The sequence below is a fragment of the Rhopalosiphum maidis genome, chromosome 2 (genome assembly GCF_003676215.2).
Source record: "Rhopalosiphum maidis isolate BTI-1 chromosome 2, ASM367621v3, whole genome shotgun sequence".
In the NCBI taxonomy this organism is placed as follows: domain Eukaryota; kingdom Metazoa; phylum Arthropoda; class Insecta; order Hemiptera; family Aphididae; genus Rhopalosiphum; species Rhopalosiphum maidis.
Genome location: NC_040878.1, coordinates 32,614,934 through 32,641,374, shown reverse-complemented (window position 1 = coordinate 32,641,374; position 26,441 = coordinate 32,614,934). Strand labels below are relative to the sequence as shown.

At 24.1% G+C, this 26,441-nt stretch overlaps 1 protein-coding gene across 4 annotated transcripts; it reads left to right on the top strand.

The window, feature by feature from the left end:
* Positions 1–150: 150 nt before the first annotated feature.
* On the top strand, positions 151–26,441 carry LOC113552695 (proto-oncogene tyrosine-protein kinase ROS). 4 transcript variants are annotated; one of them, XM_026955538.1, is made up of 28 exons: positions 151–620; positions 5,877–5,933; positions 13,237–13,296; positions 13,374–13,467; positions 13,544–13,764; positions 14,159–14,401; positions 16,014–16,170; positions 16,257–16,376; positions 16,450–16,744; positions 16,816–17,007; positions 17,607–17,923; positions 17,993–18,291; positions 18,562–18,762; positions 18,826–19,015; positions 19,100–19,255; positions 19,319–19,483; positions 19,770–19,945; positions 20,639–20,977; positions 21,042–21,317; positions 21,412–21,605; positions 21,687–22,132; positions 22,655–22,846; positions 22,914–23,135; positions 23,204–23,676; positions 23,750–23,976; positions 24,035–24,226; positions 25,635–25,759; positions 25,831–26,441. In XM_026955538.1, the coding sequence occupies exons 1-28, from the start codon at positions 507–509 to the stop codon at positions 26,115–26,117; spliced, it is 6,030 nt and encodes a 2,009-aa protein (XP_026811339.1). In that variant the 5' UTR covers positions 151–506; the 3' UTR covers positions 26,118–26,441. The 4 variants fall into 4 exon arrangements, with proteins under 4 accessions (XP_026811339.1, XP_026811340.1, XP_026811341.1 ...); XM_026955539.1 differs by having other exon boundaries at positions 152–620; positions 19,337–19,483; positions 23,201–23,676; positions 25,831–26,440; XM_026955540.1 differs by having other exon boundaries at positions 152–620; positions 14,159–14,275; positions 23,201–23,676; positions 25,831–26,439.

The following is a 26,441-nucleotide window of genomic DNA, read 5'->3' as shown; positions in this document are numbered from 1 at the left end:
TGTTATTATCCTATTATATTTATGCGGTGTGATAACGGGTGATAAGAATCGACCGCACCGCCACGAAACTTTTAGTGTGATGGTAGTGCATTTCTCGACCATCGGTGAGTCGGTTGGTGGCGCTAGTTGGCTTGCACATCAACTGCAGCTGTTGCAGTCTTCTCTCTCTCTTCGCTGCCCGCGGTACGGCGCAAACTTTAAATATCACGGTTCTACGAACCAGTTTACTATTATAGAGTCCACTAGTACCGTCTCTGACGCGACCGTGGTCCTATTATATTCTTAAATTTTGTCTCCTCGTTGTCACCAATCGCGCTGCCCGCTAGTCCGGCGAATTCAGATTTAGATTTCAGTTTTCCCGCGACCTTCGTATGGTGCGTTGTTTCGGTTGTTGTTAATTTTTACGCTGCCCACATGCGTATCTTCGTCACTTCGACGTCCCGTTCTTCTGTATTATAACATAACTTTTAATAGTAAATCCTTACGCCCTCACACGGTACTTGATCATGGTTAATCCTTACTTGTTTGTAACTCTGGTGTTGGCCTTTGAAATCTCAGCGCATCCAGATTCTCAAAAGGATACCATTCGTTTGGAATGCATTGAAAGGTGCCATTTACAGGTAAAATAATTTGTTCACGTGACTTGGATGTTTTTCAATTTTAAATAAACATTTATGTATTAAGTATTACACTATTATAGTATAACTTAAGATTTTAAATTTGGATAACCGATAAGCACCTAATACGAATAATTACTCGGAAACGATGTAAATAAAATATTTGTGTCGGTTTCAGCAAATCTATAAATAAACTTTTTTTAATAATAGTTATTAATAAAACCACTATTTTTTATTTGGTATTATAATAATATATATTAGGTAGGTACTTATACTTAATTATTTTTCTTTGATTGATAAGTACAAGATAATGTATTTAATTTACTTATTTTTAAATATTATGCATAGGTACTGCCAATTAGCTATTGTTTTGTCATCTGAATATCTAACGATAAAGTTTACGTTATTTCAACTCTTTTGAATATGTTATTTTATAATAACCACCATCCATAATAATAGATAATTTTAAATATCAGTGTAAATACGAAATACCTGTATTTCATGATGTACTTATACTTAGTTATAAAAATTATTTTATTTGTTTACGATTTTTATTAAACACCTACAGAATTACATTTTATACATTTTTACTAATACTTATATGCAAAATTAATTATACTTAAATTTAAATATTGTTAATGCCAGAATCTGAATAATTTTGAGTTATAATATCTAAATTTGAATAATTACTGCTAAACTATTCAGTATCTGCATGTAAGTATAATTAATTTTGAAAAATATTCAACGTATATCAGATGTACTCAATATTAGTATTTAGTTTTCATAATAAATAGTTACAACAATAAAATATATTTTGACTCTAAATCACAAATCCTGAATGAATCTATAGATGAGAAAAAAAATTTATCATTTAATAATTTATTTACATTTTAGTTTATTCGCCCAATTTTTCTTAATTAAAATTAAGACTGCTCAAGTACTCGACGACTTTTCTCTTTGTCTTACTCTTAATCATTCAAAAATTAAAAGTATTGATTATAAACTCGATTACAAATAATTTAAAGAATTGATATATATACTTGTATATAATATGTATAGCCATTTCTTTAAAATTAAATACTGTTTTATTTTTTAATTGTTTTTAAATTAGGTATGCACTTTTTGTATACGGTTTTAGTCTATAATACGACAAATGGAATATGTTATATTTTAAATATAGAGTCCCTTAAGTATAAATAACGCTTAAAATAGTTATATATTTTGATTTTCGAATGGAAAGTTTGAATTTATCATTACCGAATAGAGTAATTTTAGCTTAATACGAACTAGTTTATAGACATTAATAAAGGTATTTATTTACATATTTTGTTCTACAAAATTCAATTTTTTATGAGTAATAAGTACCTAAATAATTTTATTTATATAAAAACAAATAATTAAGTGGATATTGTACGTAATATTCATATAATAACGTTGAATAGGTTTACGGTCTTGTATTCCTTAAAACATTCATTTGATGTAGGTAATATTTTATATCTAGAAATAATTGGTCCATATTGTTGGTATATATGCCTATTGGTGTAAAATTGAAAAGTTAAAAATGATAGGTATTAAGGTCAGGTAATGAAGGAAGAATGTTTTTTTATAATATTCATAAATGTAGATAAGATACTAATATTTGTTTACAACTAATGAGTAAAATTAATAATTAATAAATCTTTAATGCGTGTAAATGAAATAATTGTTGTTTTACCTTTATTTTATATAAATAATTGATCACCATTTACCTACTACGATAAGCGGATCACAAGTATAATCAGAATTTGAAATATTTTACCGGTACTATACTATAGTAAATAATATAGAATTCCACTTTGAAAGGTATATTATGTTTTATCTTTTGTCAATAATATTCGGTTAATATTATTAACTTCAGTTCAAATTATTAATTTGTTGGTTAACATATTATTCGTATCAATAAAATAATATTATTTACGCATTTGTAATCGTACTAATCACCCGGTACTAAATGTAATTATAGCCCATAGGACCAATAGGGGGGCATAGGTATATATTTTAATTTTATTGATATTTACATCAAAATTATCAATTAGTAAAGATTTATTATACTTTTGTTTAATATTATTACTGGTTTGGATGTATAATTAGTTTTACTTCGTAAATTATGTATAAACAATTTTTGTATTCATTGCCTAAAACAACAATACAGATATTGTGTATAGATATTTCCATGTGTAACCTGAATTTTTTTAGATTACAGACAGAACACCATGGCTCCTGTAATTAAAATTAATGGTTTGAACTGAGAGGTTATCAATGAAAATGAACAGCTTTTAAATGCTATTTTGGGAGATTATAAGATTATAAACATAGTATTAATGAACATAATAAGAGATGTTAATTGTTTTTTTTTTTATATAAGTAATACTATTAAGAGCAATTATTACAATTGCTTTCAAGTATGGTTAAAAATGTAAAACATTACAAGATATTTTCTCTCTGTAGTTGTACATTTCCTGGCCATAAAATTCACAAATTAATTAAGGCAATTTAGTTTGCTGACATGATGAAACATTTTAGTTAAACTATTTCTATGCATTACCCCTCTAGGAATATATATATTTCAATTGTTTATACAAGTTTAAACTTTATATTTTTTATTAACTTTACTTATATATATTTATTACATATGCATTTATTAACATTTATTAATATTTTAGATTATGCTCATTTCATCACTAATATATTATGAAAACGTATTATATTAATAAAATAAAACTATTGTGCACTTGTAACCATTTTGGACGTAGGATAGATAAATTATAAGAATTATTTAATTGTTAATTTCAATGATAGATTATTAAAACTATTTCTTAATATAAATAACAATTGATTATATTAAATTAGTTAATTGACCTATTATCTAACTAACAGTAAGAACATTATCTGTATTTGTACCTTGTTTTTTTTTTTTACAAAAATTCAATTTTTAAGAAAATTATATTAATTTTAATATTTTACATACTCATATCTTGCTTAAAAATTATAAAAATCTGACGCTCAAGCACTTAAATAGATAATGTCATTATTTTTAAGTTTGATAATAGATCAATTTACTTTAATATTAAAACTAACAACACGTAATCGATTTTGATGAATATAAATTTGCTATGCCCGTATGTTTAGAAGAAAACATGTTTGAGTAGTTCTCTTAAAGATTGATTTAACCTGTTAAATATAAATCAGTATAATCTTTTTGATTTGTAGTTTCATTTTTATAATTGGATTGAAATTACCTATAACTATTTTTGCATACATTGCGTTTCTTTGTATTTATGAAATACATTTCTGCTCCAGCAGACTACCGGTTATCGGTCAACTATTTTATTATTAATTATGACCGTGTTGGATATTAGTATTTAGTACACATTGTTATATATAATATAGATACATTGCTGATATGACGTATTTTAATTTAATTAAATGATAATTTATATATTGTATTGAAAAATATTTTTACAAATTTTACAAACACAGATCTGCATTAAATATAAGGTTTTAAATGTTTACCTATGTTTTTTTTAATTCCTAAATCGTGGGTAATCTAATATAATATTATTAGGTAATTCTATAATAATGTTTAAATAATACAATTTATTATTATATTTTTGCTAATTTTAATTTTTATTGTAAAGTTATATTATATAATTATTTAGTTACTCGCATAATAATTACTGAACTGGTTTTTATAAACATTAATAATCAGTCATAATAGTATTTTACTATAAAAATAATGTGAACCTAAGCATAAATAATTGACTAATAATTTTATCTAAAAGTAGTTTAAAACAAATTTTAGTAGTAGGTATCGATAAAGAAATAATGTTATACGTTTGTGTTAATAAATAATGGTAGTAATGATCTTTATATTTAAAAGTAGTAAAACTATTCTCTTCATATCCTACCTCTTACAAGTAAATAAAAAAAAGTAAGTGTTCATCTAGACAGTTACAAAGGTAGTTAACGTGTCTACAGGGGCGTACAGGATGTCCGCTTATTTCACTCGCAGGTAGATAATGAACATTTATTCAACCACCTGTTCAAAAATGTGATTCTCTGGTGTTTCTTATTAGGCACTTGTTTTAAGGTAAATAAATTCTCACGCATATTTGTTTCATTTTGGTTATATTTTATACAAATTCTGTTATACTAAGTTATTTTTTTATTTTTGTTTTGGATCATAGGTATTTAATTTAATTTTTGTAATTTATTGTATATCAATAAGATAATTTTTAGTTCCCTAACTATTATCATTTTTTATACTTAGAAAATATACATTTATGGTAATTTTTTTTTTGGAATGCATTATTTCAATGTACAGATATATTAGTAATAGATTTGAAATAAAAAAGTTTGATTGTGAAATTACAAAATCATATAATAATATACTAGCATAGTTAAGTTGGTTGATAAAATTGTATATATAGTTGTAGTTTGTACTCTAGCTGTTACAATTTAATATTATACAGACTGGCCGCCGTATTTATTCTTACACTCCTATTTATGTACCTAATTATTAATTATTATACACTCCAACTTACTTTATTAGACTATTTAAATGGTTAATAGAAATTAGTAATTAAACTTAGTACTAAATATTTAAATAAGTTGGCTCTGAAAAATCTTATATTTTTGAAAACACTCTAAAACTTTTTTGAATGTAAGCAAACAAAAACACACAATCGCTCTAATTCATAACTAAATTTCCACTACCATATTTCAAGTTCAAGTATATAATATATAATAAAATAATTATTCGAATAAAGTTATTAACGCATAATTTAAAGTGATTCACACTGTACATATTTAATTGATTTACTCATATTTGTTTAATTTGAATTTACCCATCTAAAGAATACGATCAGTTGGTAAGAAACAAAAATAAAAACCTTATACTTTTATTAATTTATAATAATAATTTTTTACACTTACATTTTGAAAACGTAATATAATAGAGGTTAGTATTTATTAACTAAAGCAAATATCATAGGAATAAATGTCGAATAAAACCAAAATGTATACATTTTATTATTAACTTATTTTAATTTAATCAATAATTCGTTTTAATTGAATTTTTTTTTTATCCTTATTGATAAATAATTATTTTTGTAAAATTTTATTTTACTAAGGAACAATAACATATAGTATAACAATAGACATATTCTTAACGGTATTATAACTATTATAATTAATTAAATTTTAATTATTTTATTTCAGAATGAAACTACAAATCGTGAAGAGCTTTTATGCAATTCTGAATGTGCAGTAAATCAGGTAATATATATATTATATTATTTCTATTTCTATTTTCATATTATAATTTATTATAAATAATAACTTCCATAAAATACGAATTATTTTGGTTTATACCACTAAATTTATTTAATATCATTTTGCATAATGTATTTATTTACGTACTAGAATTTTAAAAAGTGAAGAAAAAAATCTCCCTGAGAATATATTTTTTTTATATCCGGTCTTTATATATATCTGATTTTACATGTACATCGTTAATGGTTTCCATGCCGGGTGAATTTCTGATATCTATATTCATAATGTGGTTAGGTGTAAAATTATTTTTTTAACCATGTCATTTATATGCCGAAACCCTAAAAATAATTTAAATTATAATGTTTAGGGGTTTTAAAATAAAATACTCGTATTCATTCTTATATCATATAACTATTTCTATTTCCGCTGAGATTCATTATAATGTATAGGTTATAGGTATTAGGTATTCAATTGTTTCAAAAATTAAAATATTTTAACTCTAGAAACAATTTATCAGAATATTATATATTATGAAGTATTCATTTGTTAGTTTATCACATTAGTACAAAATATTTTAATATGCAACTTTACAACCGGATATAGTTTAATTTGTAGGAATTTTGTAAAAATCTAAATGTCAGGTGGTTATTTGATGGGATATGAAGGGCGCTACGGAAGTTCACTCGACCGCTCACAAAAAAACTGCTGAACAATAGGATGAACTAGACTGTGTATTAATGCGTAGATCCTTTTTCATGTTAATATTTCTGTTAAATCTGTAAAACATTATCCTATATTTTAACGATGCTTCTTAGCAATATTGAATTATGGTTAATACTATTGATTCTCGTATTAATTTTATACTTTATTTGATTTACATTTTTAATTTTAATTTATAATATATTATTAACACCTTATTTATTACAGTAAAGTTATATTATTTAGTACAAAATAAGTTTTATACAGGATGAGTGAAATTTATTATTTTGTCACAGTTAATAGCTAGGAAAAGTACTAAACCGTGAACATCGTTTACACGTTTTAGAGTATACTATACATCCGGTTCTCTCATAACCAATATATTAATAATATTATTAAATATATCTATCTTCAAAACCCCGTTAGATAATATTTGATTTGATGTTTCCGAGTATTATAGATGATAATAATCGTAATTAATTATAAATACAATATTGAGTATATCGTGTAAAAACGTTTATAGAATTTTATATTGGTAAATTTTATGTATAAAATAATATGCAATGTATATTAATTTATAACTAAAGATGGGATTTGAATGTGTTTTGCATTTATTTTCTCTCATTAGAGTTAGTTTTAATAATAAAAAAAAGTAATGCAGATGGTCACATCTGCTTACTGCTAACACAAATTATTTAGTTACTACTTAAATTAGGATATTATTGAAATAATAATTCAAGTAACAATAATATTATTCATAGAATCTATTAGAGTTAAACAATATATTATTGTTACCTACATGTCATCTTATGCTGTATGATATTATTAATATTATATGTATTTTGTTTTATTTTACTAGCATACATTTATTGCGAGTGGTTCGTTTTTCAAAAATTGTGTAATTTAAAATCAGCAAAATTTAATCGCTAGGTTATTATTATGTGTAATTATTTTGCAGTACGGAATAATTGAATCAAGTGGTCGGGATACTTGTACATATTTCGCTGTGAACAAATATTTATTGAACGTTTCCTGTCTTGTTGCAGACAATAGAAGTTAATTGTAATTTATATAAAACTTTAATCCTTGGTTCATACGTGAAGAAAATGAATCTTTCAAATCTTTGTATATTTTATATAATCATATACGCCGTTCCCTTTAGCCCTTTGTGGATAAAAATAAGTTACATTTGACGTTGTTTTATTATTAATTTACTTTTTCCAAATTAATTATCTCTACTATTCGATATTAAATGTAATAACGTAAATAATATGCGCGCTTTTACTTCTTCGAGCTAAACAATAAGTCTAAGCCCTTAATATATAATCCGTGTAGTGGTGTACATAAACATTTTTGAAGGGAAGATAGGTTTTATATTGAAACATATTGAAAATTTAATGTGTATAGTATTTAAGTAGATACTAAATTGTCAATACTTAATAATTAATCGTGATGAAGTATCTAAGTTAAGACTAAATATGGAAGTTTAAAATTTAAATTATTAACAGTTGCATAGATGTGGTTACGTAAGTGTGGCTTATCTTTTAAAGTCGGGTACTTAAAATATGATCAAAAATTACAAACTACTATTGCTTATATTCAATTAATATTCATTATTTGTTGATGTTTGATAGATTTTTGAATACAAATGGAACTCAAAATATTACCTTTCTAAATTACAAATTGAGTTTTATTGGATATACGTTTTAGGTATACATTAAACATGTATTTAAAATTCCTATTACAAAATAATTTTAAATCGAATAATTGTTTTTTTAACATTTGAAAATATTTATATGCTCAGAGCAGAAAACTTTTTTTTTTTAAATTAGATAGAGTTATCTTTTTATATATCTACCTAGTTATATTTTATAACCTTTAATATTAATATATTGTATTACCTAAGTAAAATATAATATTTAATATATTTAATATGGCTTTATTTAAGTTTATTCTAGTCTATTATTCTAACTCAAATATTTATGTTTGATGTAATAAAGAAGTGTGATCAGTACGTTTAATAATAATTATTGCTACTAAACAAAGTCAAATTGATATGAAGGGGTTCTCGACCCGCATTTGTGGATTGACTAATAAGTAACCCTGACTATTATTTTATCGAATTAATATATTGTTAGGAGGGTCCCGGATGATGTACCGTGTGAATTTTATTGCCGTGGATCTGGTCAACATCGTTTAATTTAAATAAAAACAAAAATGTATTAATTATTTACTACTTTTTTCATTTAGCCAACAGTTGTTAGTAATATATATTCTGTTTTGTTTTGAGTGAGCATTATAACTAAAAACCGGATTTAATTACACTAAAAATATGCCAAAATTGCAATGATAATAATTCAATAATTGCACAATAAAATCATATAATTTTCCTGGGTTTCCATCTAATTTACTAATTAATAAATTAGCAGTACTCAAACCTAAATAATAATTTTTACATACATTTTTCTGTAATTGTTTACATAAATTAATTATAAAAATATTTTATAAATAAATAATAATACATTATTGTTATAGATACCATTAAATGACCCATAGAAGTCCCTATCGTCACGTATATCTATACTTATATTACACCTTTATACTTCTTAGACCATATAATATAATCTAACCAATAATGAAAATCTATATAATAATATTATTATTTTTATATTAAAAAATTAGTTAAGAAATATTTATTTGTACATTTAATTACGTAAAATATACAAAATTGCAAAAAATTGCAACATAAAATTAAATAGAAAGACAAATTAATACAAATCGTGTACATATTTAATCAGATTCGAATTATTTGATGATATAAATAAGTTGCAATATCAATTAAATCCGGTCTTTAATCATAATATATATTCAGTTATCGTACTCTAAACTGTTGTTTTTTCTGTAATTTATTTTGATATATTGCAGGTAAATCGCAATTAATTTTATCGTACGAAAGTACGATTTGTGTAACACTTAAATCTCATTGTTTTATGGCAATCAGCTAAAGAGTGGAATACAAAAATAATTTAGGATTCATCGATCTATGTTAGAATGTTGTAACTTGCAAGGCCGTATCCAGAAATTTTTTTCGGGGTGGGGGCGTCCAAAACCTGTATAATTTATATTGTATATTTACTGAATTTAGGTAATGATAATATAAGTTAATAATATTTTCATGTAACTTGTCAATTGATTATAAATACTTTACCGTGTGCCTACGAAAACAGGGCACACTTAATCATTCATTAGTTATTAGTTTATTAACCTGTAAATATTTTTTAATTCTGTTTGCGGGAAGTTAAACTAGACTAATCGATCATAAATTCCTATGACTTAAATTATTTTAACTCATGTACTTTGTGCATGCGCAACACACTTAATTTTTTTTTCAAGCAGTTTTGATCTATTAACTTGTATCCTAAACTAACTTTTTTTTTGTTCTAAGCACAAGCCCCTTATGATACATGATACATTATTATTTAAGTAATAAATTATTTACTATTTATGAATTAGTATTTTATTTTATTTTTACACATTATGAAATTACATAATTTATTATAAAAACATGTATTTTCAGATAATACAATTCTAAATTTATATATATTTTTTAACAATACTTATATATTTTATTTACAATTTAATTTATAAATATTTTATATTAAATTATAAATTTATAAATAATAAATAATGTATTACTTTAATAATGAATGTATAATGTATCATAATATGGTGCTTAAAACAAAAAAAACTTTCATCTAAAAAAAAAAAATTTAATACATTTTTAAAAAGTTATTCCCATTCACCAATTTCGGGTTTAGAATACAATTTGATAAATCAAAATTGCTTGAAAAAAATTGATTAACACAAAAATGATTTTCAAAATGAGGATTTTCATTTTAAAAACAAAGTTGTGTTGAGTATGGACAAAATACATGAGTTCAAAAAATTGTAAGTCATAGGAATTTATGATGGATACACGGTATAGTAATTCATTAAAATCAATGGTAATATCTAATAACCGTAGACCGTAGTGTATAACTGTATAATACTGCAGTTTGAAATGAAAAATAGCAATTGCATTATAATCCATTATCCATATAGTTATCGCTTTTATAAACTATTAATTTGTTGGAATTTCTTAAACTGTAGAATAGTGACTATAAATAAATAATACGAACTACGATATTTCGCCGCGGCCGTTTCTCTGCCCCAAAGAACTAACCTTCCTACAAAATATTAATATCAATAATGTACTTATCATTTAATATACAACTATAAATACTAACATTATAACCTTTTTTCATTTTCAGATATTTTGCATGCATTCATTCTTGATTAATAAACTTTGAGTCGTGAAACATCAATTTTGATATATATTATTCAAACAATTTGAACGTTTATTACAATGGTTACTCCTTTCAGTTGTTATGATTTATTTCGTAATTAAAAATTAATTTAATGTTCAATTTTTAAAGCTAAAAATTGAGAATTTAAACAAGATTTTTCATAAGTAGTTCATATTGTTACCAAAAAATCAAAGTAATAGATAAACATGGTTATTTTTTAATAGCTATTTTAAGTTGAAATTTGAGCAAAATAAGATTTTTAAACAAAGAATAACGATTTTAGTTATTTTGTTATAATTTAAAAATAATGTTCTTGAGTACTTGACATTTTTAAAGACCTTAAGTTAAGATCTATATTATTATATTTTAAATTTTTAAACACACGATGACGTTTTTAAATGCAATATTTTGGTTAAATATTAATTCTACCTATTGTACTACTACTACTTAAGTGTGTAGATACCACTGTGTTGTACCTTGTACTGGTAGTGTCGAGTTTTTCACTATGATGGGTGTATTAAATTTATTTATAAATATCATTCAATCATTGTACACTAAAAAAGATTCTGAACGTAGATAGTCTATCAACCTATATCGAATATAGGCCTATAGCACTAAGTAGAGTAAAGGACGGTATGTTCGTGATATGTCTTTCGTCGTTTATAACGAACATACCTATTAGCCGAAAAAAAATCTAAATAGCGTCAAATGGTACCTTGGGTACTACTGTCGGTTGACGTAGAGTCGTTGGGCGCATATGGTACGTCAATTGTTTACTGAGATTGAATTTGTAACTAGACGTTTAGTTAATATATCACAAACATACCTTCCTTTAACCTATATTTTTGATATTTCTATTAGCTAATGTAATTTATTTTACTATTAGTAATACAGTAGATTAATTTAATATTTGCGAAAACATTTCATTTAAAAAATATAACAAAATATAATAATATACGTCAATATTTTATGTCTCACCAAATAATATTTTTGAACTATTACAAAATGGATATCGTTATTTATAGTTGAAATGTGTAATTTTATCTAAATTTGAACTTAAAATGTTAATAAAAAATAAAAAATAATTATGCTTATATATTTTTAGATTATTTTTGTTTTCGTATAAATTACTTATATGAGAGATCCTGTTTTAAATTCTCAATCATTAGCTGTAAAAATTGTACATTTCATTAATTTTTCAACTACATGTCTGCATGCACATTTTCGTGATTTTGATGAATTCTATCAAAATTTGAACTTAAAATGCTTATAATTATAAAATTATAAAAATAAATTGTACTTAATATATGTATTAGTGTTTCTGCATATCTATAACTATAAGAACAACTTGTATTACGTTTTCACGTTTTTTAATTGAGCAAACATTTTTTTATGATATTGTACGTTTATATTTTATAAATATAATAAATCTCTAATTCACTTAAAAATAAGTATTATTGAAATTCAAAATTTAAATGCTTAAAAAAAATATTATATCTACAAATATATTATTTTTTAATTGATAAACGAACTTAATTAATACAAGGTATTTCGTATTACATTTTTAAACATTTTTACTCCGTGAATAATTTTGTTATCGATATTTATATATAAAAAAAAAAAAACTAAAAAAAAATGAAAAATTATATGTCTGTAATAAATAGCTCAAAAAGAGTCAAAATTATATTATGTATAGAAAATATCTTATAAACAGAAAATTTCAAGTATCAAAAAAAAAAAAAAACAAGATATTAAATATATTAGATTTTAAAACTATTTTCATTAATTATACCTTTTATTAAAACAATTGAATTGCTTAAAAACCATATTAGTGATAATTAGATGGGGCAGGGTTCGGGGTGAACACTAATTTCTTGTTAGGTTGGAGAAACTAAAGAATTTGAAACTTTAATAATAATAAATATTGTACCTAGTGTAGACATAAGCTTGAACATTAAAATGTATTTAAATGACTTTGGTATCCATAATATTAGCTAACAAGATAAATAATAATATAATGTTACATTGTAATTTGTAAAAAAGTTACTTTACATGTTTTGATATTATAAGATCTAACACTAAACCACTATACTTCTAGAAAATTAACATCTTCTGACAATAATATCTATTATTACATTTTTCATTTTTGTTAAATCATATGTAAAAGTACTCACTATCTTTATTTAAAATTTAATTATAAATTCCTACATTTATAATTGTATTTTTTTTATACTAAAAAGATATTTTTGTTTATTTTTCAGTGTATTAGAGGATGTACTCTATGGAACGAAGCACTTAATAATAATTGTTCAAAAGTTTGTGTAAGTTAATGTAAATTGTATTAAATAATTTCATACTAAAAACTATATTTATTAATACAACTTTAAATATATTATAGGACAATTTTAATGCAAATCATATATCTCAAAGCAAATTATATTGTATTGCAGGATGTAATGATGCTATTACTTTATACTTTCAAAAACTCCAGTGTATGTTTATTATTTTCCTAATTAATATTTATTCAATTATGATATTAATAATATCAATATGATATATTATATTTAGTTGAAATTGGCCCTTTACCATCGCCGACATTAGTACCAGATTCTCTGTTTGATAAATCTCTTAAGCTTCAATGGAAGGGTGTGAGAAGGAAAAATTTTAAATACAGAGTTCAATGGAAATTAGAAAATAATCCAGGAAATTGGCAATACTGTCAAAAAGAGACATGGAACAATGACTCTATTATACAATTGGACAATCTTCGGCCTTATACAAATTATCAAGTACCTACTAATTAATTTTATGTGATTATATTGTATAATATATTATTAGAATATTTGATGACTTATATCAGGGGTCACCAAAAGGGTGACCCACGAACAAATGTTATCCAGCCCGCAGACTAAGAATAAATAACATATACTATACAACAATATTATATGTACTAAGAATTTTTATGGCTTGCAAAAAAATTTCTTATTCCTAATGTGACCCTTAAAAATATTAATTGGTGACCCCTGACTTATATTTAATAATATTAATTCAAAATAAATTATTTCTTATTTGTTCTTTATAAATAAATATTTAACTATTGATGAATTAATTAACTTTGCTATCTGTTATTTTATTTATTTTATCATCAATACTTATATACCTAATTGTTTTTATCTTTATTAGTTTCGTGTGGTATTATTGTTAACATGGTCTGGAATGATGCAGTTTGTGGTTTCTGAACCAAGCGTGGTAATCAGCACACATCCCAGTAGAGTACCACCTTCAATGTCACCAGAAATTGTGAGAACAATTCCTGCAGATTCTAGTATATCAGTTACATGGGCTGCTATTCCTTTTCCTTTAGCCCCAATCCTTTCCTATCACTTGACCATCCAAGAGCCAACAAAAGAGTACACCATCTTCAAGGTCAGAAAATAATATATACATACAATATCTGTTTGGCTTATATGTTCTTCTTCACCAAAATGCATGGTCTTCAAAGCACAAATCAATACTACTTTTATTTAATGTTGTCTAAGAAATAAATTTAATTAGTTCTAATAATTGATTCTGTTAAACTAAATCTACTATACTATTAATTAAATGTAAATATTTTTATGGTATTTGGACTAATTATATTTCATAAGTCAAGTCTAAATTTGCTTAATATCATTAATAGAAATACTATTATTTTTTATTGATATTTTAAATTCTGATTAGATGAAGTATACTTTTATTATTATTCATTTATGTATCACCTTTTAGAGCAGTAAAAATATTTCAGTCTTGAATTTAGAGAATAATTTCACATAGAAGGTTTGTATTTGGGAGCCCAAAAGTAAAAAAATTAAAAATATTTTTCAAGATATAGAAACTGGAATATTTACGCGACACTAAAATTGATTATTTATTTTGTGTATTTCAAAAATGAATACTTAAAATTGTCATAAAATATTTATATTACCATTTTCTTGACATAATACTATCTTTAAAATATTTTGATTTTTTTTTTATCTATTTGTAGACAAGTGTTACGTTTTTAAATATTTTTAAAATTTATGTTGATACACTTTTCAAATCAAAATACTCCAAAGCTTAATACAAAAATCATAATCTGTACTTATAGCAATTCTAAATTATTGGGATTGGCAAAAAAAATTATTTGAGGATTTAATTCAAATTTCGACAAAATTCATCAAAATCATGATTTATCACAATTTATTTTGTTATCATTTTATGAACTTTTTAATTTTAATAAGTACATAAATAAACTTCTTTTTATAGGCATTTTAAGTTGAAATTTTGACAAAATTAGATATTTGAATGAAAATGTATGACTTTTCATTGAATAAATAGTTATTTTTTTTGTGTTATTTATAAAATAGTAATTCTATTATCTTAAAACTTGTTGACAATACAATTTTAAAAATATTTAGCTTAATATTTTTACATATGTTATTGGGAAAAATTAGTTCAACATACATTATTATTAGTATTATAAATACATTATAAAATATTCTTAGAAATTAAGTCTAACAACACTTTTTTTTTGTTCAGAATCATTTACCTTTGAATTCAAATATAATATATTTATTACAGTGACATTCTAAATGATGAATTGCACATATAACTTACTATACAGCAGAGCAACTTCCGTGTTACCATTTTCTTTAACTCAGTTATAAAATGTGGTATTTGGGATTTTTGATATCTTTAATCTTTCATTTCTTGTTTTAGTACAAATTCTATAGTAATTTATGCTTCTAGTTTACCTTTACCCATGTTAATTAATAAATAATTGAATGTCTTATTAATGTATTATAATATTTAACTTTCTAATGCATTATTAAGTATCAAATATTTTATTTTTTACTAATTATCTGTTTTTATTTTATTAATAAGATTGATTTATTTTCCTTAAACTAATATTCTATAACATTTAACACTTCTCTTAATATTTATCTATCATATATTTTTATTGTTGTATTTTCTATCTTTAAAGTATTTTATATTTATTAAATGTAATGATACTATTTAGGAAATATTGACTGGCAAAGAAAATGAGACAGAATTTTTTTACATGTTCCGGAATTTGGAATCTGCAAAAAATTATTCAATTTCACTTGCTGCTAGAAATGAATATGGTGTTGGTCCAATGACCAATGTTTTTGTTAAAACCCTACCTACATCAATAAGTAAATAATATGCTGTTTATTAGTCTGATTTATAATTTAAAAATATTTCATAAATTAATAGTCTGTGATTCATTATTTATTTTCAGTAAAATATACTCCTGAACCTGTGCATTTATTCCTTGTATCTAATCATGATATATATATGAAAACTATAGAAATGATGGATACTCCTATTAGTGTTTATTTCACAAATCAAACAATCAATAGTATGTATGAGTTTTATTGAAAATTATTTTATCTTTTATTTATGTTTTGAACTTAAATAAAAATGTATCTTAGGTGTATCAATTAATATACGTACAAATACTACTTATATTTTGGATTCTTCGGGTTCTTTACTGTCATTGTCTAATAACAAGATAAACACTTTATTAACAACAGAAAAAGAAATATTAATGGACACCACTATTGATTGGCTAAATAATTACCTATATATTTTAATGTCATCAAAAACTAATAGAAATTCTATAGTCTATAGTATAAAGAAATTTGATTTAGAACAAAAAAAAATAGAAGAAATAATTTCTGGATTTGAATATAAACCACTCCAAATAGAAGTTGATCCTTGCAATGGGTAATTATTTGATTGATTATAAAATGTATATCTTTATTATTATTATATTTATTTAATCCCATTGAAATCAGATACTTATTTTGGACAACAAAATTGGGTCTCTATCGCTTGGACTTAAGTAAAAAAGCAAAAAACTTAAAAATGTCTAGTATGTTAATTCTACAAAATAAAAATATTGGACCATTTATAATAGACAGTACAAAATTTTGTTTGATGGTGTTATTCCCAAAGAATAACACAATAATGTCTGTTTCTTTAGATGGGTAAGTTTTTAAAACACAATTATTCATTTTCAAAATTTTAATTTATATACAAATTCTAAACAATGTGGAAATATTTTTATTTTTGATAAAAATTATATTAAACATTATTATAGGTACAATATTAATATAATACAATATGCACTATTGTTCTAATATCTTATCTATATTTTTATATTAATATCTGTTGTTTAATAATACATTTTTGTTGATTTATTTATATATTATAATAGTTTTGGTGACTACAATTTAATATTTTAATGAAATTGTATTATATTAGTATATTCGATATTTTTTCAAATTATTATTCTTGTTTTTAAAAGCTTCTTTAAATCTAAATATTATATAGTATATAGATGATATAAATATTAGTGCATCATGATATAAAGCTTATTTTTTATCTTGTTTGTGCTAGTATTGTGTTTTTTCTTTGTTGCTCATAAAGTAATTTAAGTTGACCACCACTTACTCATATTTCTTTGTCAAATGTATTAAATTAAGACAATAAATTTACTTTTTTGTAGTTGTTAAAATTATTATTTAAATTAATCTCATTAAATTTTATGAACATTGACTATCTTAAATATTTTTGTAATTTACAGTCAAGATGTAATAGATATTAGAAATAACACAATAACTGCCTTGTTTAACGATGCAATAACCTTATCATATGTTAATGGGTCATTTTATTGGTCAAATGGTTCAGTATTGATGGGAGAAGACTATTTTATTAATGAACAAAAATACTATCAAAATATTTATCCAGCTATGCATTTTTCCTACAATTTAATTTTATCTAATTTTACTGATCAACAACCAATACCAATTCCAAGAAATCCACCACAGTCTTTGCAGGCAATTTCTACATCTAGTAAACTAAAGGCTACTTGGCAAGTTCCGCATTTATTAGGTGGACAAGGTAAATACGAATCAATTACTATTTTGACAGCTATTTAGAAATGCAATACACTATAATTTATATTTGTAGGACGTAGTTCATGGCAAGGATGGGGTTATTTGTTCTCAATAGAATTTGAAAATGGAACGAACTGGAAAAATATTGATACTAATAAAACAGAAGTGTTAATAAATTCACTATCACCAAATACAAATTACATAATAAAAGTAGCTGCTTATTCGTCATCCGGTCAAGGACCATGGTCATCAGAGTTTGTAGTAAAAACATTAAATCACAATGTTTCTGTTCTTTGGGGAAATGCACAACAAATTTTGATATCTGATATCATGGGTGATTTTATAGAATCAATTTCAATTAATGAAGATGAAGTAAATATATATGTTTTATATTGTTATAACATAGTATTAACTAGAAAATATTTTGGATAAAATATTATACATCTATCTTACACATTGATTCACTTTGAATTTTATTATAGATATGATAATATTCTTAGCATAATTCAAAGATTATTTTGTATTGACAATATATTGAGAAAAATGAGATTATTTTCTGCATTTTTGTTATAAAGCTAGTTAATTTAATTGATACATTGTATTTTGACGATTATTTGATAAATGTTACTTTTTATTTTCTAGATCAGTATTAAAAATTCTTCATTAGATGATGTCGCTTGGTATGAAGATTGTGTTTTTTATGTAGTTAATTCGAGTAAAATTAATTGGTTGAATTTAACAAGTCGCCAAGGAAGTACATTAGAAGATATTAATAGTGTTCAAAGTATTGCAATTGACTGGTTAGGTCGCAAAATATATTGGGCAGATCCATCAAAACAATCAGTAATAAATATTTGTATTTCAATTAATTAATGAATACTAATAGTACTAAGAGTTAATTTTTAGATATTAAGAGAAAATTTATTCGGAGGTCAGAGAGAGTTGCTTTTAGCATCTAATATTGCTAAAGAACTGAAAGTAGAATCTGTTGGTGGTTATTTATATTGGTCAACAGGGTTTGCAGTTAAGTCTTCAAAACTCAATGGAAAAGAACAACACAGTTATTATAGTACAGATTACTTTACTGGAAAAAGGGGTATAATATCTGAAAATAAATTAAATTTTAAAATTTCAATTATTTAAAAAATAATTTTTATTATGTTTTTACATTTAATTTTAGTAATGAGTTTAGCCGTGGATTCTGTTGGTAGTTGGGTATATTGGATACTTCGAGAAAATGAAAAATCAAAATTATTCCGTGCACCGACTGCGGAGAAGCTGAATGATTTAAATAATCCAAATCCTATAAAAGAATTTGATAACTCGTGCACTCAAGGTATATAATATTAATATAATGTGCATTAGAAGTAGATATCAAGTTATTTTGTTTTATATCCAGGACCTTTATTCTATGTAGACCATCATTTGCTGTGGCTTCAAAAAGGCAATGACATAATGATGAGTGATACAGATGGCCAATATCCAGCAATTATACGAGCTATGAATTTAAATGGTATTCAGACATTTAGCGTGCGTGATCAATACTCTCATCCAAAACCAAAAGGTACATAGTATAAATAAAACAAATTTATAAATATATTATAAAATGAATATAGTTGATAATCAAAAAAAATCATAACATATTTATTGAATATTTTTAAATTTAATTTAAATTTTCTTATTATGTTCACAATAATTTTATGTTTAATAAAATAAATAGTAATATTATTTTATAATTTTGTAAGTGACTATATTACATACACCGATGTTAAGAAACTCATTTTTTTTTTTAATATGAATATTTATTTATATTTAATTATTACCATTTAAATTTATCTATTGTTATTTAGGTTTAGAAACAAATGTTATTCCAGAAGAAGTGGACATAAGTATGATAAAAGTTAATCCTAAAGTTAATGAAAGTGTGTATGAAATCATCTGGGAGCCTGTAAAAACTGTTAACCATGGATTAGTTTCTTATACTGTTAAAGTTTTGGAAAAAGAAGACAGTAAAATTGATTCTCTAGTTAGTATTTAAATTTTAATTAATTATACATAAGTATAATTTTTATAGATAATCATAATATGTACATATCATATATTTACTGCTATTATATGTAAATTCAGGTTTATACTTGTCAATATTAAGAAAAGTAATTTCTATATTCTATATGTCATGACCATTTTGTGTTCTGATCCATTTCGTGAACTGTATGAAATTTATATCCATAAAGCATTATATTCGATAAAACAAAAGTTAGGTATAAGGAGTAAATGTGAAACAAACAAATTTATCTACTTTAAATCAGATCTAAAATATAATAACCCAAAAAATAAATTGCGTGCTTGGCAATTTTACTTTATTATTATTATTTTTTTTTTATAATTTACAACTTAAATTTACCTAATAGTTATCTATAGCTAGAATGCATAAATATTATTTGTTTTGTCGTGTGTATGTACAGATTATGGAACAATTTCTTGACTACTAAATATTCTATCTATTTTGTTAAATGGATGAATTACACAAAATAAGTTAGAATGCAAAATGGGCGCAACATGTACGATAATTTGTTAACAGACCTATCTAAAAATTTAACTTGATTATATTAAAATATGACATCAACTAGTCTGTGTGAATCCATTTTATGATATATTATGCATAGTAATTACTAATTTCTAATGAAGTAATCTTAATGATTAAAATTTTTTCTTATAGTTTGAAACACCAAATACTAAAGTATTAGTTGACAGTACACCTTTAGAAATCAGTATCAAAGCTTCTACAGTTTGGGGTTCGTCTCAAGTAGTAACAGTTTATTCACCAATTCCTACTGTACCAACAGACATACGAATTTTTGCAAACTTTAGTTATGATAATCATACTATGAATATCATACTTCAACATTCTATAATTCAAAATGTTACGAACTATGAAGTTAAATGCTATTATCAACTTAAAAATATTTGGCAAGTGTGTTCAAAAGAATCTATTGTGTCTACTAACATACAAACAAAATGGACAGGACTTTCTATTTATTCAGATTTAATGTTTAAAGTAATATTTTGTTATTTTTATTATTAATAAATTGTGTAAATTTAAACATTTTGTTTTAAAATAGATACGAGCTTGTTCTATGGCTGGCTGTAGTGGATGGAGCCAAGATATAATATTCAATCAAACTTATAACTCGACAAATTTTAAATTTAAAACTGCTTTAGTGAGTGGTTCCAAAATAATGATTTACCATTCAAATAAACAAAATAATCATCAAATAGTGTTATTAACAAATAGTTTGGTAACTAGTTTTACTTTAAATGATGTAGAAGATATTGCATTTTGGACCGATAGTAAAACTATATACAGTTCACCAATTAATAAATCAATTAATAATAAAGTAATTATTTTATAAAAAAAAAAATCTAAAACTGATTTTAAAAAGTGAATTAGCAATTTTGTTTTATGTCATATACAATATATATATATTTTAGATTTATTCAATTTCTGAAATCGATATAAAAATTGAAAATCTTTCATTTGATTGGATATCAAAAACAATTTTTTGGTCTGAAGTTGCTGAAAACCAATCAAGAATTATGGCTTTTGATATCAGGCTAAAAACAGTTAAAATAGTGATGTCTAGATCAAATAAAATATTTCCATCTTCGGCTGTTCTTTCTGAAGGGTAAATAAAAAATTATTAAAGTTTAATTCAAGATATTTGATTAAATAGATGATTTTTATAACAAAAATATTAAATTTATAGTTTATTTATTTGGATTGAACAAATTCCTAATTCCAATGAAAAACATATATTGAAAAGTAACATGAGTGGTGCAGATATTGAAACTTTTGTATACTCTAGCAATAATAATTGCAATTGTTCTAATTTGTACCCGTTTGATAATGTATTAACATCTTACATATCAAATAGTGGTAAAATGAGACTTCTTTGGGTTGAAGGCAAATATCGAAATATTATTGTTTCTGATATTAATGGTTGTAAATGTTCAGTTATATTTTCTGTAAATTCAACTTTAATTTTAACATCTCTGGCAGTTGATAAACATAATATTTACTGGACAACAAACCAATCAATGTGTTCAATAAGAATTAAAGATTTAAATGACAGACCCATTATAGAAAATAATACACTATATTGTTTAAATAATATAACGGCTGTATATACAATTGATGGATTAACTGAATCAAGTAAGCAAGAATAATTCAATATTCATTAGTACTAATTTATTGTGGGGTACTTTTTAAATCATTGTAGTTAAGATTTCATTATATTTTTAGAGGTAAATAGAAAAAGTTTTAATGTATGTTAATTATATGACTGTTTTAGAAATACTATTGAAGGGTGGGATGTGTTATGAAAGTTCAGTAATATTAAATTTGTAAGAAGCTATTTATATATTTTATTTTAGTGAATTTTCATTAAAGTTATCTCCTATTTATCTACTATTAATTTTTTATATTATAGTTTCCACACAAAAATTCCATTCATAAGTAATATTTTTCAATTTTCTTCTTGAAAAGTGTATGTTTTTTAATGCTTTTTTAATTTTAAAAGTAAAGATAAAGATAACCGGTTATCATAATATGAAATAATAAATTGTTTTAAGGTTTTAGTTAAATTAATATTTATTATATTTCAAGTGAAATTAAATATAAATTAAATCTCTGCTTCTTGTATCATTAATTTATCAATGTTATATTATATTGTAGTTAAAAGACCGTGCCCACCTGGATTTCCTCAAGTAAATCAAACATTACCATCTGTTTATATAGTATATTGGGATCCATCAGAATCGCGTGTTAAAAGTTACTCTTTAGAAAGAATGATTATAAGCGAAATAAGAAATAAAAGAAGTTTGAATTTAAATACAACTAATTGGACAACTGTTTACAGTGGACCTCGTAATTATATTTTTTGACAACTTTAAAATTTAATATTATAATAATGTACTATTAAAATCACTTTTAGAAAATCATTGGTTCATGTCTGATGTGAAACGAGACTTGGTATTTAAATTCCGCGTTAAGGCAGAGAATCATCATGGTTGGTGGAGTGAATATAGAACTTCAGATGAACCATTCAACCCCCAATACCAAGTAGAAACTTTAAGAAATGAAGATGTTCCTTGGAAAATACTAATAACAGGATTTATTTTGATTTGCCTTTTCTTGACAATGTTAATTAAGTATTGTATGTAATATATGCAATTGTGCATATTATTTTTAATTAATTAACTTTTAAACATTTTACTATAGTAGGTTCGATTACTTTCAATACCAAAGGACCGATGAGACCTGATGTGGAATTAGGGAGAATAAGAGAAATGCCACAAAGACCCACATTTTTTCATGCGGTAAATGTGGGTTACCAAGGCGCTGTGTTGTTCCAAAAAAAAGATAAAAATGAATTGCCAAGAATCAAAAAAGAGCAAATAAGAATAACTAAAAAATTAGGATCAGGAGCTTTTGGAGAAGTCTTTGAAGGGACAATTAAAAATATAGTAAGAGGAGAAGCTGAAACACGTATTGCCATTAAATCATTAAAAGAAGGTGCCACTCAATGTGAAGTAGTAGAGTTTTTAAAAGAAGCAAAACTAATGAATAATTTCAAACATAAACATATTTTACAATTGATTGGGGTATGTTTAGATAATGATCCTAATTTTATTATTATGGAACTTATGGAAGAAGGTGATTTATTGAGTTATTTAAGGAAGAATAGACAAACTAATGTAAGATTAATATTATTATTATTATTATTATTATATAAAAAAAAAATCACATTTATCCAATATACTCATTTAGGTATTGAACCTTGTTGACTATATACAAATGTGTATTGATGTGGCAGAAGGATGTTCATATTTGGAACAGATGCATTTTATTCATCGTGATTTAGCTTGTCGGAATTGTTTAGTATCATCTTCTGATCCTAAAGAGCGAATCATAAAAATTGGTGATTTTGGATTGGCAAGAAATATTTATACACATGACTATTATCGAAAAGAAGGAGAAGCTTTACTGCCTGTTCGGTACTATTAATATATTATAATATATATTTTGTGTATCTATATTATATTTTTATTTTAGATGGATGTCACCAGAATCATTAGTGGATGGTGTTTTTACCAGTCAATCTGATGTATGGGCTTTTGGTGTATTATTATGGGAAATTTTGTCTCTGGGTCAACAGCCCTATCCAGGATTATCTAATATAAATGTTATGTATCATGTTCAGCATGGTGGAAGACTTGAAAAACCAATTAATTGTCCAAGAACATTGTAAATATACAATAATAATTAATAATTCTATTCAGAGTATACCTCTAATATTGATCCTGGCATATTATTCAATCAACAATAGTAATGTTTTGAATACCTATTCTATCATTATTGATCAAGTAATAGAAACCCATTTATTTGATCTTTTGAAATTTATAATTTCTATTTTTTTATTAGTTTATACCATATTTTTTTTAATATTAACATTTTAATGTCTATATTAATTATATCATTTTTATGTTTTTTTATATCTATATGAAGTACTCTGTTTAAACTCATAAGCTTAATTTTGCACCTAGTTGAAATTAAGTATGTAAATGTTTTAAAAACTGCATTAGGCAGTGTCGGATCTAGGATTTTTGATGCCCAGGGCTAATAAAATGTAGCGTCCTTATATAGCATTAGCAACGAGGGTCAATATTTTTTATATACTTAAGAGCTCTCTTATACCAACAGCGTCTAAGACAAGAATACCCACTTGCTCCCCCCTCTAAATCCAGCACTGGCAATAAGATTGTCTAAACATTAAAGTTCAAATTTAAAATACAGATTGTAAGAAAATAGTACATAGTGAGTTGAGTGATAATGTATTGATTTTATAATGCTTAGATTTCAACTTTGGGAGTATTTTATAGTAGTAATTGGATCTAATTGGTACTTAGTATCGTAAAAAGTGAAAAATTCCCAGTATTTTTCTTAATATTTAAAAAAAAAACAAATAAAATTAAGGAAAACTGGTAATTTTTACTCAAAACCAATTTTTGACAAATTTGATTTTTATATTTGGTTATTACTCGAAAACAAATAATTGTAGAAACTGCAATGTTCATATTATCATTTTCTATGTATGGTATAATTTTCAAAAAATGTTATTTATTTTTTTAATCCTTAATACAAATTGTATTCATATGAAATATCCTAAGTTAATATACCATCTCCACTCAAAATGGTTTTTTGGTATAAAATGATTAATCATTGAAATCAAATTTAATGCATTCAATAGAATGGCCCCCACTATACAACAGAGCAGTATCCACTGGTCCACCTTTTTTTAAATATTAATAAAACAATATTGTTGATATTATATAATACAATGCATTAATCAAGTACAATACTATATGTCAATAATTTTTATCTTTTACGTATTAAATTACAAACATATATATTTTATTGTTTCTATATTTGTGTATATTAAGATTATTTTATTTATAATGAGACATGCTGTCTTAAGATTAAATAGGACATACATAGTAAATTTTGAATGTGTGAAAATAAAAATTATTGACTGTGCTTAATGTCCTTCTAAGGGACAATTATTTATTGTAAATAAACATAAGCTTAATTTAAATTCATTGTGCAATATTAAATTGTAAAAATAAAAACATCAATTTTACATGTTTTATTGCAGATATAATTTGATGCAAAAATGTTGGAATGTACAACCAGAAAAACGTCCTAGATTTGAATTCTGTTTAAAAGTTTTAAAATCATACATGGCTATGCCACTGGATTATGTTAATATTTCTTATGATCGTATGTAAAATTATTTTAAATTATTGAATATTTTAAATAGTATGATATACCTGAAATAATCTATTATTTAGCACAACTACACAATGTATCAATGCCTTCGGAGAAATACACAATAGACCTTATTACGTGTACAGATTCACAACAAGAATTGTCATCTCAACCCATAAGTAATAATGAAGGATATGAAATACCAATTAAAATAATTAATAATGAATATCTAGAGTTGTCATGCGAGTACTTAGATTTATCTGGAACACCTACAGTTAATTTTGTTGATAATAGAGATTCAGAACCAGAATCAATTCCTGAAGATATAAATGTACTCTATTGCAACATGAATCAAGAATTTTCTGGATGAATTCAACGATTCTCACATGGCTGAATGTTAATCAAAGGCAAAAAGACTTAAAATTAGATGTATATTAATTTTTTATTTATTAAATTTTGTAAAAGGGTTATATAATTATTGCTCTAAATGATTTCTGTAAATATTGAGTCAAATCATAATTTTTGTTAAATTATTTTGTATGTTTATTTGATTATTGGCATTTATTTGATGCCAATCACAACTATTGAATAGTACACAGTAAGTGTACTCTATAATAATTATTATAGTTATTTATTGTATACAATTTTTATTTTTAAATAAAAGATGAAACACTTGAAAGTGTATCACTTTTGG

Bases quoted from the DNA above. Each gene is read 5' to 3' on its own strand.
- LOC113552695 (XM_026955537.1), top strand. From the start codon at position 507: ATGGTTAATCCTTACTTGTTTGTAACTCTGGTGTTGGCCTTTGAAATC. The intron at 621-5,876 runs GTAAAATAATTT...ATTTTATTTCAG, and splicing joins TTGAAAGGTGCCATTTACAG to AATGAAACTACAAATCGTGA. The intron at 19,484-19,769 runs GTACATAGTATA...ATTGTTATTTAG, and splicing joins CTCTCATCCAAAACCAAAAG to GTTTAGAAACAAATGTTATT.